At 42.1% G+C, this 17,710-nt stretch overlaps 1 protein-coding gene and 1 pseudogene across 1 annotated transcript in view; both read right to left on the reverse strand.

Annotated features, from left to right (window-relative positions):
* Positions 1-16,783, reverse strand: part of Gucy2f (guanylate cyclase 2F, retinal) — a 79,791-nt gene extending 63,008 nt beyond the window's left edge. The window contains 2 exon segments of the mRNA XM_042054344.1: positions 6,808-7,109; positions 16,054-16,783. Coding sequence (XP_041910278.1) covers positions 6,808-7,109; positions 16,054-16,783 — 1,032 coding nt within the window.
* Positions 16,784-16,805: 22 nt separating this feature from the next.
* Positions 16,806-17,710, reverse strand: part of LOC119804381 — a 32,925-nt pseudogene continuing 32,020 nt past the window's right edge.

Consider the following 17,710-nt stretch of genomic DNA (forward strand, 5'->3'; position numbering starts at 1 on the left):
TTAAGCTTGTGATCCTCCTGCCTCTACCTCCTTGAGTGCTGGAATTATTGGAATGCAGGACTGGGGGTTAAAACAAGGGCTTTCTGATTACAAAATAAGAATTCTACCAACTAAGCTACATCCCCAGGTCCTCGTTACTTATTTAAATAAAAAATGTGAATACTTTTAATATAAAAGAAAATCTAGAGAATCTTACCTAATTGTCTTCTGAGAGATAAATAAGATAAAATTACTGAGAATAATATCAAATAAATGATATAAAGAAATATCCCAGGAAGAATAGGCTTCTAGATCTACCAAAGGAAAACTATAGATGTGTTAAAAGCTCATATCTTATCATATTTCCTAGCATCAGAAATAAAGGTTAAATAAAGCTAGAAATTTAGCTGGCAGTAGAGTGGTAGTTTGGCAAGTATTAGACCCTAAATTCAATCCCCAGTACCTCGCTACCCCCATAAAAAGAAAGTCAACTTTAAAGGACTGAGGGAAATGATTTTTCACCAAGATTGATACAGTAAAGATAGACTAAAGACTTTCCCAACACACAAAACTTGAAGTATTTACCACACATGCCCTTTTCAGAGGCTGGTAGGAGATGTGCTGGACAAAAATAAATGAGAGAACAAATCAAGAAAAACGGGAGTCGTGAGAGTTATGAAACGTGGTGAATCCAGTACAGAGAGAGGAAATAGGAATGTGTAAGGTGAAAATGGCGATTTCAGACAAATTGCTGTGTGGCACTCTTAGAAAGCGTAAGCTTAGATGGGACTGGGAAGGCAAAGAGCCTCAAGAAAAACAAAGTTGATAAGGGATTTTACAGGTTTTATCATGTATAAAATTATTTTGAGAGGATTTTGCAGTCTTATCAGAAAGCGTGGAATGACTTAGAAATGCAAATGAAAGTAAGTTTATTTTGTTTATAAGGTAAATTTTGCTGGTATTGTTGTAACATATGTCCCACACAAACTTTTGATTTCTGCAATATCATCATTGAATAATACTGAGATGGATACTATACATAAAATACTGCTGGGTGTAGTAGCCAGTAATAGTAGTAAGAGGATCAGGAGTCCACAGCCATCTGCCTTGGTTACATAATAAATTCATGGTGTGCCTGGGATTCATGAGATCCTGTGATAGAGAGATACAGAGACAGAAACACACTTGTACTTAACTTAAAACTGTTAAATGTGATATTATCATATTGTATATATGTGTGTGTGTATGTGTGTATGTGTGTATAACATTATCATATATATATATACACGATATTTATAATAACACAGGTGTATACAAGAATAAAGACGCTAAACCACATAATAGTGAATACTTCTGATGAAGGGGAAGATGGAAACTTAAGGCTTTTTTTGTTTCTGTAAACATCTCAGCCCTTCAGTTTCTCAGGAAACTGGGAGTCAACCTACCACAGGACCCAGCAATTCCACTCTTGGGAATATACCCAAGAGATGCCCAATCATACTACAAAAGTATTTGTTCAACTATGTTCATAGCAGAACTATTTGTAATAGCCAGAACCTGGAAACAGCCTAGGTGCCTCTCAATAGAAGAATGGATAAAGAATTTGTGGCACATATACACTTTAGAGTACTACTCAGCTGTAAAAAACAATGACATCTTGAATTTTGCATGCAAATGGATGGAAATAGAAAACACCATCCTGAGTGAGGTAACCCAGACCCACAAAGAGGAATATGGGGGGTTGGAGAGATGGCTCAGTGGTAAGAGCATTACCTGCTCTTCCAAAGGTCCTGAGTTCAATTCCCAGCAACCACATGGTGGCTCACAACCATCTGTAATGAGGTCTGGTGCCCACTTCTGGCTGACTGTATACATAATAAATAAATATTTTAAAAAGAGAAATATGGTATGTACTCACTCATAAGTGGATTCTAGCCGTAAATAAAGGACATAGAGCCTATAATTCGTGATCCTAGAGAAGCTGAATAGGAAGGTGAACCCAAAGAAAAACATATTGTTATCTTCCTGGATATTGGGAATTGACAAAATTGCAGGGCAGGGGTTGGGAGCATGGGGGTGGAGGTAAGGTTGGAATAAGGGGAGATAGGGGAGAGAAGGGAGAGAGGATGGGGAGAGCTTGAGGGAATGGGATGGTTGGGATGGAGGAGGGGGGATATGGGAGCAGGGAAGTATATATCTTAATTATAAGAGCCATTTTAGGGTTGGCAAGAGACTTGACTCTAGAGGGGTTCCCAGGTGTCCAAGGAGATATTCTCAGCTTGTTCCTTGGGCAGCAGAGGAAAGGGTGCCTCAACTGGCCTTGTTCTATAGCAACACTGATGATTATCTTGCATATTACCATAGAACCTTCATCTGGTGATGGATGGAGATAGAGACAGAGACCCACATTGGAGCACTGGACTGAGCTCCCAAGGTCCTAATGAGGAGCAAAAGGAGGGAGGACATGAGCAAGGAAGTCAGGACCGCGAGGGGTGCGTTCACCCACTGAGACAGTGGGACAGATCTAATGGGAGATCACCAAGGCCAGTTAGAATGGGACTGAAGGAGAATGTGGTCAAACTGGACTCTTTGAATGTGACTGACGGTGGAGGCTGACTGAGAAGCCAAGGACAATGGCACTGGGCTTTGATTCTACTGCATGGACGGGCTCTGTGGGAGGCTTGTCAGTTTGGATGTTCACCTTCCTGGACCTGGGGGGAATTGGGAGGACCTTGGACTTCCCATAGTGTAGGGAACCCTGACTGCTCTTTGGCCTGGAGAGAGAGGGAGTGAGGGTGTGGGTGGAGGGGAGGGGAGGGAAGTGGGAGAAGGAGAGGAGATGGAAATTTTTTTATATATGGTTTATTTTTTTATATTTAAAAATTTCCATCTCCTCCCCTTCTCCTCCCCCTTCCCTCCCCTCCCCTCCCCTCCACCCATACCTCCTCCCTCCCTCTCCAGGCCAAGGAGCCATCGGGGTTCCCTACTCTATGTTAAGACCAAGGTCCTCCCAACTACCCCCAGGTCCAGGAAGGTGATCAACCAAGCTGAGAAGGCTCCCACAGAGCCCGTCCATGCAGAAGAATCAAAGCCCAGCGCCTTTGTCCTTGGCTTCTCAGTCAGCCTCCACCGTCGGCCACATTCAGAGAGTCCGGTTTGGTCTCATGTTCCATCAGACCCATTCCAACTGGAGTTGGTGATCTCCCGTTAGTTCTGTCCCACCGTCTACATGGGTGAATGCATCCCTCACGGTCCTGACTTTCTTTCTCATGTTCTCTCTCCTTCTGCTCCTCATCAGGACCTTGGGAGCTCAGTCCGGTGCTCCAATGTGGGGCTCAGTCATTTTCTTCATCTATCGCCAGGTGGAGGTTCTATGGTGATATGCAAGAAATTCATCAGTATGGCTATAGGAACTGGCCTTTTCAGGCTCCCTCTCCTCAGCTGCCCAAGGAACTAGCTGGGGGGGTCTCCCTGGAAACCCGGGAACCCCTCTAGAGTAAAGTCTCTTGACAACCCTCAGATGGCTCCCTAAATTAACATATATGCTTCCCTGCTCCCATATCCACCCTTCCTGTATCTCAAGCATCCCATTCCTCCGAGCTCCCCCCATTCTCCCTTCACGCTTTTCTCTCCCCATCTTCCCTTGGCCCCGTCTCGCCCCACCCTCAAGTTCTCAATTTTTGTCCGGCGATAGTGTCTACTTCCAATATCCAGGAGGATTACTATATGTTTTTCTTTGGGTTCACCTTCTTATTATCTTCTCAAGGATCCCGAAAGGGAGGGAAGTGGGAGGAGGGGAGGAGATGGAAATTTTTAATAAAAAAAAAATTTTTAAATCTCAGCCCTTCCTGACTTTGTTTTTTTCTTTTTTTTTTTTTTTTTTTTTTTTTTTTGGTTTTTCGAGACAGGGTTTCTCTGCAGCTTTTTTAGAGCCTGTCCTGGAACTAGCTCTTGTAGACCAGGCTGGCCTCGAACTCACAGAGATCCGCCTGCCTCTGCCTCCCGAGTACTGGGATTAAAGGCGTGCGCCACCACCGCCCGGCTCCTTCCTGACTTTGAAATCTATGTGTATTCATCTCTTTGATAGTTTATTTGCTTTGTTTTAGTCTTTGTATTTTAGCTTTTAAATAAGGTATTTATCATATTACTAATATAAATAAGGCATCATTCATATAATCTATAATTTAATAATGAAAATATTTAAAAAGCCTTTCTTCTACTTTTTTGAAAAGCATGCATGTTATCTACAGTCATCCTGTTATGCAACTTCTTACTCCTACTGGACTGTAACTAAGTCTTCACTGATGAACCTAGAGCTAGGGTCCAGACCCAAGTTTGCCTAATCCTCATTATAGTCTCTTCCTGCTATACCAGCTGCCTTCAAAAATACCTTTTAAAACAGGAAGATTTTTGAAATGGGGGTTTTGCTCATGAGAGACATGAGGCTAATTATCCCGCCTCCTATCATTCTTTACAGTCTTTAGTTATACGGGTTTAGCCTGTGCACCTGAAAAGTGAAAACAGAAAAGCATCCAAGGAGGCTCTTTAGAAAAATAAGCTCTGTAGGCTTTGTTGTTGCTCTCTATTTCATTGTGTAAAGCGGAGTGCAGGCTGCCTAGCAACCAAGCTAATGGCATCTTTTTTTTGGCGTTAATTATCTTATGTTTCGCACAAGTCCAAAGGAATTGAATCAGATACCTAGAGTGCAAGGTCTGAATTTTTATACGAAAATATGTGTTCGTATACATATATGTACACCACATACACACACATACACACACACACACTTCTTTTTTCAATCAGATGACTAAAGGAGACTATATTTATATGATCCTGTCTCATTGGTTCCAAAGGCACAAAAATTTACAACCTGATCATTTGTGTATAATCACAACACAAAATGACTGATTTGAGAGAAATGTAAGGGACTCCTGTCACTCCTGACTACATTGAGCACTTGTTTTCAGGTGTGCGTATTTCCTAAAAGACAGTTTTCTAATAGACATATCAGCAGTGATACAGAACAAATGCAGTACTATCAGTATTTTTGTGAGTCAGTTTTCTTAAAAGAAAAACAATCTGAGAAATCTTTGCCATCAAGGCAGGAAATCATATGTAATCCTAAATTTTATCTGAATCGCTTGTTCATAGAGAAATAATCAATAGTACAAAGAAATAAAAACTGGATCAACAGCATATCATTTGAGGGATGTGAGAATTAGACACAATCTCCCTTCTTCTTTGCTAACTGAATTTCAGTTTTATGCCTACTCTGCTGGCAACTATAGACTATATCACACAGCCTCATTCATCTCTCCAGATTATGGAACCAGGCATTGGTAGGAGCCACAGTTGTAACAAAGAAGGTAAAGGTATCAGGGAAAGTCTACATTTTCTCAATCTTGAACAGAGATACAAGAAAGGAACATTCCTGTTTTGCATTTCTGAATATCTATACCTGTGTACAATGTCTGGAGCTGTGGCACTCATTTGAGGACCTTAAGGAGAACCAGTTCATGAGTGCAAGCTAGCATGGCATGACTTGCAAAGTGGTAACAGTGAAAAACTGGATGGCATTATTGATTTGCTGGGTTGATCACCAGTAGAGCTCTCTGTTTCACACTTTGCAAAGTAACAATTACTTAGGACAACACATGTTGAGTTCTCTATTATTTATAGTGAGATTCAATAGCACTAATATATGCGAAAAAATTCTTGAACTTTGAAATTTATCCACAGGCCATTCTAACCACTTTTGAAAATGCTTACTGTCTGTGTCTAACTTCCAACCTATAGAAACTACCATATGAGCTGAGAGTTGGTCCACATAACTGGAATTCTAACATTTGGGAAGTAGAAGCAAGAGAATTGCAAGTTCCAGGTTAGCATATGCTATAATGAGACCTTGTCCAGAAAGAAAAGAAGGGGGGATCAGGAAAGAGGGATCACGGAAGAAGAAGGTAGGAAGAAAGGAAGGGAGGGAAAGAGAGGGAGGGAGGAGTGAGAAAGAGATAGGGAAGAAGGGAAGAAGGAAGGAGGGTAGAGGTAGGAAAAAAGAAAGAAAAGGAAAGTAGGGAGGGAGGGAGGGAAGGAGGGGGAGAGGAAGCTTCCATGTGTATTTATCTAACATAAACAGCTCCTTTGTTTTCCTGTCTTCCTCTTTCTTCTATATGTTCTTCTTCTATTTTTGCTCTCCACCCACTTCTCTACTTTCTTCCCCTTCTACTTCTTTTTATTTCTCCAGGCCTTAAGTGACTTTAACATCATACATACATGCATATATATATATATATATATATGTGTGTGTGTGTGTGTGTCTGTGTGTGTGTGTCTGTGTGTCTGTGTCTGTGTGTGTGTGTGTGTCTGTGTGTGTGTGTCTGTGTGTCTGTGTCTGTGTGTGTGTGTGTCTGTGTGTGTGTGTGTGTGTACATATAATAAAGAGAACCTGATCAATTTGAATAGTGTTCCTTGTATGTATGTTCTCCCTGGGGAAGACCACCTCTCTTGCTCCCAAGCTTTCCTCGGTGCTTATAGTTAATGCCCACTGTCTTGTCTTCCTGGTGAATTTGTTCCAAACTTGGATCACAAAAAAGACTTCTATTTTATTAGCTCCCCTTGAACAGCCCCAGCATATGTACAAATATGTTTCTGTTTCCTCGTTTCTAGTTACCAGAGAGAAGAGAAAGCTGGCAGAATTGGAGAAAATGTTGGCAGCTATTCATCTGACAGGGATATCTCAGAACATGTAGTAAGCGGGGGGGGGGGGAAGCCATCTTTTACCCACATTTTATGTTGTCAGCCTACGACAACTTGTGAGTCTCCACTTACTTGGTGTGAATCCAGCTTCTCCGGAATTTCTCCCCTGGTCGCTGCTTCTGTATAGGCATCATAGAAGGTCTTTCCATGGGACTCCACCGTAACAGTCAACACAGCATCATAGGCTTCCCGGAGCTTTTGGTTGTTCTTCAGGACCTGGTAAGGGGTGTGCTGGTAAGGTAAACTGTAGAGCAGTGCATCATAGGGGACAAATACGTAAGTGCCATCCGTCATTTGCAGATCATGAGCCGATTCCAAGAAGTGTGTCTGAGTCTCTCCCCCAATCAAGGCGGAATGCATGCACATGATGATTACTGAAACCAGGGGGAAAGAAGTTACGGTAGCAAAACATAGAGGTAGAAACCAAACAAGGGAAATACATAAATGTGTTCTAACCAATCGTTTAGAAATGATTTCTTTTCCTATGCTCACCGGGTAAACAAAGAACCTGAGGTCCTAAGTTAAGGCTGAGTTATGAATGGGAACTCAAAGTTGTGTATAGAGGCAAGAAGGACATTTCTACAGGCTGCAGAGCCTAATCCTAGATTGGAACAATAGCTTAAGTTGGGGATAGAAAACTAAGAGGCCCTGAGGTTGAAAGGTCTATTGAGTTTATATCCTGCTAGCACTAGGTTTTAGCTGTGTACTTCTGGGTAAATGACTTATCCTCACTGTGCCTTCAGATGTCAATACTTCATGAAGAGAGAGTGATAATTTAAGGAGGAAACCCATAAGATGAGTCTAGTATCTACTCTTGAATCTCAAAAGGGTAGATTGGGAGAGAGGCCCACAGCCACCATTGCTTATTGCTGTCTGCTCATTACAAAAATGCAACCCAGCATATTTTGACTAATGTCCCCCGCTCTTACCAAAAGCCATTATAAACAATGACTGGCACTAACACACTCTCATCCATAAATGCTACTAATATTGTGGATGATATGTTCAATTTTTTTCAATCTAAATTCCCTATAATTGAAATTACTTTGCACTCAATTTAATTCTTCCCAGACTTATGAAACTATGTTGTTTGGCAAGGTTATGTTAGAATAGACTGGATTAGAGGGGGCCACGGTTGAAGAATAGCGGCTCGATCATGAGACTGAAAGTCTTATATCCAATTTTGTCCTTGGCATGCTAAATGAGCTCAGTTTAAGCCCACTTGTGCTTCAGTGCCCACATCTTTAAAATGCAGATGCCAATGCGTTTCACAGGTACATTGAGTAGTTTAATTAGATAATGCCTGGCAAGTATTCTGAGCTCCTTGAAGAAAAGCAAAAGTCCTATCACCACTGGTAAATATTAATTATACATGCTTCTGTGGAACCTTTAATCTCAGGAACTAAGTGTGCTTAACTACATTCAATGAGTGGTCTCTGGCATGACCGTATTGCTTCATGTGTTTTCCAAAGCTTTCTTTACACTCTCTAAATACTCCTGGAAAGTTTGGCTTTGTAACTAGAGCTGCCATCCCTCAATTATAAGCCACTCAGGAAGTTTTAAGGTGGATTTTTTTGTTTTTTGAGACAGGGTTTCTCTGCAAAGCTCTGGTTATCCTGGAACTCTCTCTGTAGACCAGGCTGGCCTCAAACTCAGAAATCTACCTGCCTCTGCCTCCTGAGTGCTGTGTGTAAAGGCATGCGCCACCACTGCTGGCTTAAGATGGCTATTAAAGATACACACACAAAACCCACATACAACTTGGCCAAACTTGAGTTTTTAAATGACAATTAGATCCTGGAAAATAAATACTTTCAGAGGCTCTACATGTATTCTAATACTCAGACCATCCTTTGAGTGCCCTAAGGAGGTCTTTGGAGCTATCTCATGAGCCACACAAAGAATTCAGTTTCAGTTGTTGTGGAATGGGACATACTGTGGAATGGGACAATATGGTACCAGAGAGGTTTGACAAGGCAAGAGTTGGGTTTAGGAAGAGAGATTAAAACTGGCATCACCCTCTCTGTTTGATTACACCATCACACATGAATTCATTTGATCCAATGACTCAAGTGGAAGGTCTGTTGTGGGGGGAGACAGGGTGAGTTAAACTATGTGCTTTAGTTAGTGGCTATTTCATCAGTATTCTTGGCAAGTTAAGCCAGTGTTGGCATTTCTCCTGCAAAGGCCGTGATAAACTGACTTGATCAAGGTTACTAAACACAGTTCCATTTAACTCCCTGAAGGGATATTGAAATTACTGCATGGAAAACATTAAATAGAATGAAGTACTTTGTGTTTGTTAAGATTCAAATATCTCAGTGACTGCAGTGGGAGCCATTCCGATGCGCCACCCAGACACACACTTCAGGACCGACACACTCACTCCTCTAGCTGCTGGGAATGTTAGCGTGGAGTAGCTAATGCCTCACCAGCAATTAACCTCAACTGAAGAGAGCCACCTCTCACAAGGTCACATGCCTTTAGCCGTGAACTGGAGCTTGCGGGGGTTGACTCACACTGAGCCTATGGTTACATTTTCCCGACCACTGTAAGCCAGTAAACTACATGTTATTAGCTTGAAATTGGCCATAGTGAAGGCGATTTACTCTACAGAAATCAGCAAACTACAAATCAGGGCTTTCTCATTCCTGGGCCGATGCTGCTAAAACAATTATTAGCACATCATAACCTTTCTTTGAGTCAGCCTACACCTAATGAACAATCTGCATGGAGGTAAGAAGCCCCAGACTCTTTATCTCAATTCTAGTTGTCCCAGCTCCAGAGTACCCCTCGGGGACTGGATGAGGCCTTTGTTGTTAATTCTTTCCACCTAATTCTCTAGCTTTCTCTTTCTCATGGGTGTTATACTTGAAAACCAATAAGCTTCATGCACTCAGAGTCACAGCTAACACCAACTTCAAGCCACCACTGTACCCTAAACTGGCTTCTATCATGCCAGCCATGGTATTTATTGCCCTAATTTGTACATGACAGCTTCGATGAAACTGTGGTCTTCTTAGGGTCAGAGACCATGTCCTAGTATCTTTGCACCTGGATACACACACACACACACACACACACACACACACACACACACACTTGTTTAGATGGATGTCTCCATGCTAGCAAGTTACTGGGAATAAAAAGTCTGCATTCATGTTTTTGTTTAAGGGTTTCATGAGGTGTGTGAGACAAGGACAGATTTGCATTAATAAGAAAGCAGAACTATTGGCAGTTACACTCTTGGGTAAGGAGACACCAGCAAGCTTATATTTAATGCCAAGTGCCAGTATCTTGCCCCTAAATCTGAACCTCTATTTTTTTCTCATTGCCGCATATAAATAACATTTTTTAAAGGATCCAAATTTCCAAAACTAGAAAGACCATTTAAGAGTATCTAGCCCCATTTTGAGATGAAAAAAAATGAAAACTTTGAGAGGGAATGATCTCAGGCCTCTATTTGTACAGGGCAAGAACTTGCCATTGAAGACAATTCAAGTGGAAAGCATAAACACTGAATTCAAAGAACAGCATCTTAATTTAATAGATTGAGTGCTTCGTGCACAAGGCTTTATGGATGCATCTGTTCTATGAGATGGTTTTCACTAAATAGCTTTTATTATCTCAAAATTACATTCATTAAAATGGGATTTGACCTCTAAGTTGTTGTCAGGAAAGGATTAGTATACAAAAAGCTGAAATCCTAGGCAAGGTTTAGGTCAACAGGTGGTCACCAAGTAATATTAATTTGTAAGTTTCCATCTTGATTGTGGACAGTCAAGCCCTTTTGTAGCCAAAACAAGAGCCAGAAAACACCCCCCCCCACACACACACACACACACAAGAGGTCATATCTTAGAAGAATGATATGAGCACTTTCTCTGGTATCTGGGTACTCCACTTGAGCTGCCTAGCAGCCATATCTTCAGACTGTGGCTCCCACCTTCCGTGTTTGTAGAAAGGAATACTATGAAAGCCTAGAGAAAGCCGGTCCCTGGGTTCCTCAACCCTTCTTTCTCTTCCTATATGGAAAGTCTCTACCCTCTACTTCCTTACGAGAGATAATTTGTATTCTCCAAAGTGCAAAACTTGCAGACACTGTTCTGCCTGCCTATGATCCCCAGAACTAGGAAGACGTGGGCAGGATGATCTTGATGAAGTGTTAAAGTGCGTGGCCAGCCTAGACTATAATGAGTCCAAGGTTAGCCTGAGATACACCAAAAGGCCTTGTCTTAATAATAGTAATAATAAACCAGCAGATCTCTATCTCTCACAAATACACTGACTACAGAATCCTCTGTGGAGAAAACTGGGGTCTGGTTTCACATCTTGTGCTAAAAAAGCTTCTGGGGCCATACTCATGTTTGTGAATGCTCAATTAACAGAAACCCGCATTCTACCCTCCACCTGCATTTTAGACCTTTTCTTTTAGCCCTTTTCTTCCCCTGGCCTTCCTTTTAGTCTATTTCGGTTGAATGATTTGCTAATATTGAAGGCAGGGCAGACCACAGGAGGACAGACACATAAAGGACGTTAACATTGTGGAGGAAGGTCTAGATGTTAAGAGGTTTCCAGCTGGAGAGACATCTTAGTGGCTAAAAGCACTGACAGCTCTTCCAAAGGATGCAGGTTCAATTCCCAGCACCCACATGGTGGTTTACAACCATCCATAACTCCTGTTCCTGGAGATCGGACACCATCTGCTGGCTTCTACAGGCGCCAGGCATGTACATTGTGTACAGTCAGACATGCAGACAAAACACCCAGACACATAAAATAAGTTTAGAGGTTTCCTCTAGTGCTGGGTCTTCGATGCTGGCAGTGGATCTGCTCATAAAGACGAGTGGTCTTCTCACCATTTATATTTATGTACACTTACATATTTCTATAGGAAATTGTATACCAAAAATCCCTCACAGGACTAGTAGCATTTACCACAGTACTGTCAATATCACTGTTATTCGTGTTGGAAACAAGGCTTACACCTGACACACCTGGGGGCACTTAAAAGAAGTCATCAGTGGGTCTTAGAATCAAGAGAATAACAGAAAAGGAAGGGCTGAATCATACATGATGCAGAGAACACAGCCTCTCCAGCGCTTGTGTTTTAGGAGCACATCTCAAGCAGAGAGGAAGCAGTCAAGAAAAGGAAGGGCTGAATCATACATGATGCAGAGAGCACAGCCTCTCCAGCGCTTGTGTTTTAGGAGCACATCTCAAGCAGAGAGGAAGCAGTCAAGTCCCTTTCACAGATCAGTTATCAAGGTATAGTCCGTGGGTCAGCAGGGTGAGCATCACTTGGGAACTTACTAGAAATGCATATTCTGGACCACACCCCAGCTTTTCTGAATCAAAAACTTCAGAGAAGGAATTCAGCAAAGTGTTTTTAGAAGCCCTTCGGGAAATTCTGCTGCTCACTTGGATTTGATAGCCACTACGTCAGGTAAACCTGAAGACATATATCTCAGCTCTCCCATTTACTAGCTGTGTAACACTAGGCAAGTGTTTAACCTTGCTGCCTCAGAGGTCTTACCCATAAAAATGGAAAATAGTGCTGAGTCTTATTTTATAGGGGCATTGAACGAATTGAATGAGACAGTCCACGTAAAGTCCCTTCAAAATGCCTAGGATATAATAAATTCTCAATAAATATTAGGAATTATCAGCTATTCTTTTATGTGCAAGGATATAATCAATGGAAAGAAGCTGGTCAGACCCTGGCTATAAAAATAGAAGAAACTGTATCTAATTTGAGGAGAACAAGAGAAAGCTATTTGGACTGCCACAATAAAGCAATTCCAATTTGGAAAGATTTAAAGGAAACCCCAAATGGTGGACAAGCAGGTAAACTCAAATGGAAGGATTTCAAACAAAGAAGACAGGAGGGGTTGAAACAGTCATTTGAAAAGTCCTCTTAGGAGCTAGAGGTAAGGCCTCCTGCTGGCCTTTGTAGGAATGAGAAAAGGAACCCCTTTTGGGTGGACACAATCCCTCAGGTGCTTTGCATGGCCACTGAATGCTCTCCTTTGTGTCAAGGGACAAAAACCTCCAGCAGGGCTCAAGGTTGGAGGAGCAGAGAGTGGATGGAATTTGGACCCCCATATCCACTCTGCTAGGTTCCCAGACACAGGGCAAAACCTACATAATCTCACACATTATTCCTGATCGTGTCTTTGTCTTTGATTAATACCTCCACTTGACTTTGTGGTCTTTGTTTTTGATTAATACCTCCACTTGACTTTGTTAGAAATAAAGATAACTGGCAAGCATTTCAAGATTGAAACGAAATGAGTTGATAACCTTGAAAAGGCTGAATCCCCCTACTCTGAGGCTTTATTGCCCCTATCATTTGGTGCTCATGATGTCTACACCTATCTACTTGCTTTTGTGAGCCTCACAGGTATTGTAAACTTCGAAGAAGAAAAACAATAAAACCTAACTCCTGGAAAATAGTGAGAAATGAGATGGTCAATGTGTACATACCTTGGAAACTGCAGAGCCTGCTTATGTGTAAGGTAAAATGACTTAGGTTTCTTTTGTTGCCTCTGTGACCAAACAATAAAGCCTTTGTTGTTCCCCCTTCCAAAAGTCTGGAGCTATATTATTGTTACTTTACTGTTTAATTGGCCATTGCCTTTGTACTGTGTAAACATGATTCAGACTCATTTCTGAGAAAGATACTTCCTCTTAACACCAATCATGCACCAGTAATATGACCTAATTGGAAACACTAATTTATAAGGAACAGAAGCGGCACATGGACTAGAGTCTGCTCTTCTCTTCCCTCCATTCCTATTACCTACCACCACTAGTTCCACAGCCCCACATCCACTATCACACAGGAGTGTCATGACTGTTACTATGAAACAACCTTCCAACTCTTACCAGATCTGCTCAAAAGAAGAGGTCCCTTCCCACTGTATTCTGTGTTACAAAGTGTTCTTCTATGAAAAACTAAGTACTATTGAGTCACTTTAGTATCCTGTGAAGAACTTCCATCTTGGGTTACTATGTTTGGAGCTCTTGGTTTCACAACCTAACCAGACCTATTTTCTTTAACACTCATTCCTCTTCTGAACTACTGCCATACGTCACCTACTGGCTGGCACAGACTCAAATCCCAACACTTAATTGCACCAGTTGTGGGAACTACATACTCCTTTGCTTGTTCTACACAGAGATACTTGTAATCAAACCTGGTCTACAGCCCCATTTACAACTCAGTTTCTGTGACTCATGTCAGTGAGGTCCTGGGACATCTCATCTGAGTTTGCTTATATTTGTCAGAAAAACAAAGAAAATAATCCTGAAGCATAGAGATTCACCTCCTCTTCTACCTGCTACTGCTATCCTTGTTACATAGCGGCTTTTCTTGCTCCATGAAAGAGTCTGCCAGACATTCTGCAGGACACAGAAGAAAATGTGACTGACAAACTGCCAATATAGGTGGAACTGTCCTTGAAATTTCCCATTTCATGGAAAAGTCTGCTGGATACTGTGGGCCTGTAGGCCAAAGATAGATGCTCCAACGTTACAGAAGAACTTTGAGTGACTGTCCAGGTAGTGAGATGTCTCTGTCAATTCTAGAATTTTGGAAGTTGCTTACAATGTACTTCCTGTTTACTTAAGTAATATTATATCTTTCTGGACTCTTTGATGGAGTTGAAGAATAGATATAGTTTTCCTTAGTTATGATAAAAGATAAAGTAGATATAAATATTGTAACTGTAATTCTTGCTTGATAACTGTTTTGTTATATGTAATTTTACTAATATTAAAGTTAAAACCTTCCTCTTTGTTTAAACAGAAAAGGGGAAATGGTGGGGAGGTCCTTCTGTCTATGTGTTGCTTTGACTGCTTTGAGCCTATGGCAAGGACAGAACAGAACTAGGCAGAGAAAGCTAGGTTGTATGCTGGGAGAAAGAAGGGCAGAGTCAGAGAGATACCATGGAGCTGCCACCAGAGACATATACTGGGAACTTTACCCGGTAAGTCACAGCCACGTGGCAATATACAGATTAATAGAAATGGGTTAAATTAATATGAGTTAGCCAATAAGAAGCTAGAGCTAATGGGCCAAGCAGTAATTTAATTAATACAGTTTCTGTGTGATTATTTTGGGTCTAAGCTAGCCGGGTGGCCAGAAACCAACAAGCAACCTTTCTCCAACAGCCTATCCCTTAAGATTTTATAAACTGGAGCTTACAGACCCCAGGAATAAATACTGTAGATCCTGGAACTAACACCTCAGGCCTTCTTCCAGCAATGATCATAAATAAGGCCCAATAGTGGAGACACTTGAATTTTAAAATGGATTCTGGTTAAAAGCCAGGCCTAAGATGGACTATTCTCTAGCAAGTCCATTGTTATGTTAAGAAAAGGAATGGAGTCAGCTCTAACTCTAGAAGCAATCAGTTAAGAAGGGGTTTCTGAGCTCCAGGTCCTGAAGTGATGAAGTGGCTCCAGTTTGACAATAAGCATTGTTCCCATATATCACTGCCACTTCCAGAGTAGGTAAAGAAGAGATTTATTTTTAAGAAACAAAGAGGATAGAAAAGAAAATATTAAAACGAAGGGTCAAAAACGTAAGAAAAAAAAAAAAAAACAAAGATCTGATTCTAGAGAATGAGGAGCGTTCCCTCCCCAGATCAACTCAAATCCTGGGTGTAATTGCAGCTTCGCTGAGTCAAGTCCTCTCTTGCACATTTTGCCCCTTTCCTCGGCAAGAATCCTTTCTGAGCACAGAGCTTCCCTTGCAATGAGAGCCATATTAACAGAAAGCATGCTCATCACCCAAGTGCCTTCCATACCAACGAGCTGCAAGCTGCAGGGAGAAGAATGCCACTTTAGGAGGAAGGGAAGAGATGGACTTTAGCACTCGAGATAAGATGGGTTCTGAGTGAGATGTGACGATGCAGGGACTGGGCATCTATGAACAAATGACTTGGACAAAGGGCAAAAAAAAAAAAAAGACAGACATTTTAAAAATGAAATCCCAAGAGCACATTGCTGTGGTTAGCCTGAAACTGCTACGGTTCTCTGGATAACTGTCTGGCTACCGTACTCTTGATGTCTTTCTTCTACACCACGGACAGAGCTCAGGTGCTGGTACACAAGAGCATTAAAATCCCTGGAAAGTTTTTACAATTGACTCCACTGAAGCCACATTCTTGGGGTTTGAGTAGCCATGAAAGAGGGTATGCACATAAAGAAGTAGGGAGCAATGTGCCAGCCTAGGGTATGAAGGCAGAAAACCTTTTAGAGACTGTCATGCTTAAACCACATTTAAACCTCCGGCGGGGTGCAAGCACTCACTGCGAATTCTGTCTGCCTGGCGAATCTGCCGCAGAGCTTTCTGAACGCTGTGGCTGTCTTGTCCTGTGCTCAGGATGACCCCTACAGGTAGACCGTGGCTCTGAAGAGCACTTGAGACTCGACTGGCTGTTTGCACCCAAATGTCTTCATCTGAGGAAACGACCCCAGCGTGAGCCCACTGGAAATACTTCATGACAGTTACAAGCACCCGGATAGGAGAAGGGAGTGTCCGAGAGAAGGTCGGGTAGCTCTGTTTGTTATCTAATTCATGATTCACACAAGCCCAAGAGAAAATCCCTTTGTCCCAGCTGTTTCCCAGGAGTGAGGCTGCTTCGCAGTAGCCAGGGTTGGCAGGGCCAACAAATCCTGAGGCCATCTGCTGGTGGGAAATAAAACTGGAGAGGGCTTTGGAAGTCCGGCAGTCTTCATTAAGAATCACATATTCGAAGGAGTAACTCCTGTCAAATTCCACATCCCGGCTGATTCGTTCAATTGCTAAACCAGCAGCAACATCAGGCAGGGCCTTTGAGAAGAATGGATCACACGTCCAGGGGCCTATGACCCCTATCTTGTAGGGGAGTGCTTGCGTCCACCGCAGGAGAGACACTAGGGCCAGGAGGCACACATATTGCTGGAACTTGGAGGATGCAAGGCCATGGTGTCCTGACAGTCTACTGGAAATGGCAAACCAGGACAAAAGGTGAGAAAAAGGCCAGGGTCTGAGGAACATAGCCTTGCTGCCTTCCAGGAAGCTAACGATGAGATACTGGAGGGTTACTCTGCCCTCTGGAGATGGACAGTGGTGTTTCTGAGTGCCTGTCAACCAGAGTAAAAAGTTTTGTTACATGAGTCTGAAGCCTCTGGGGAAAATCACTTATGAAACAATGCAGTCTCGCAAGAGTCCAACCTCTTTTGATGAACTCTACCTTCAAGAAGCAATTGAAGTGTTCCTCCACTTCGTGCTACCTTAGTTAACCCTCCCAGGTTGAGTTCAGTGCACTCATATCCATAACTGTGAGAGAAGGGATTCCTTTCACCCAAAGCTCTCTATGTTTCTGGCTGAGATACACATACAGGACTGACTGATGCCTCTGTGCTTACAGAATGTCACAGGGAATAAGCCGTGACAAGGGCAGCTGTGTGGAGAAGAGATCCCACTGGACTAGGAATTCCTGAAGCCAAGTTCTCAGCAAAGAAAATCAGATGAATGTATGCAAAATGGATAAAGAACGTTCAAGTTGGCCCAAGACCATGAATGCCTTCAGTAGATAGAATTAATTGCTCACTACTGTAATCACAACATTTCGAAAATTCAGACTGCAGAGAGCTCAGCCCAGCATCCAGTGTAAAGACTGAAACCCTGTCTCAAAGGAAAATTTAAAAGAGAGCTATATATAAGGAAACATGAATCGATCAAGAGAAATGATACTGATTAATAAATACTTGCTTGAATAAAATGTCAAAATAATGGCTTGGCTCTCCTCGGGGCTGATAATCAGCACAGCTGTGCACTGATCAGGCCATGCTATTATTGTTTTATTAACTGTAATCATTTTGCCTGTGGTAGCCCTGTTGGATGTTATCCTGGCTCCAAGCCCTAATTTTGTGAGAAAGCCTAATTGGGGCACACCTGGTAGATTTTAAAGACCCACCAAAC

The sequence above is a fragment of the Arvicola amphibius genome, chromosome X (assembly GCF_903992535.2).
Source record: "Arvicola amphibius chromosome X, mArvAmp1.2, whole genome shotgun sequence".
NCBI lineage: Eukaryota > Metazoa > Chordata > Mammalia > Rodentia > Cricetidae > Arvicola > Arvicola amphibius.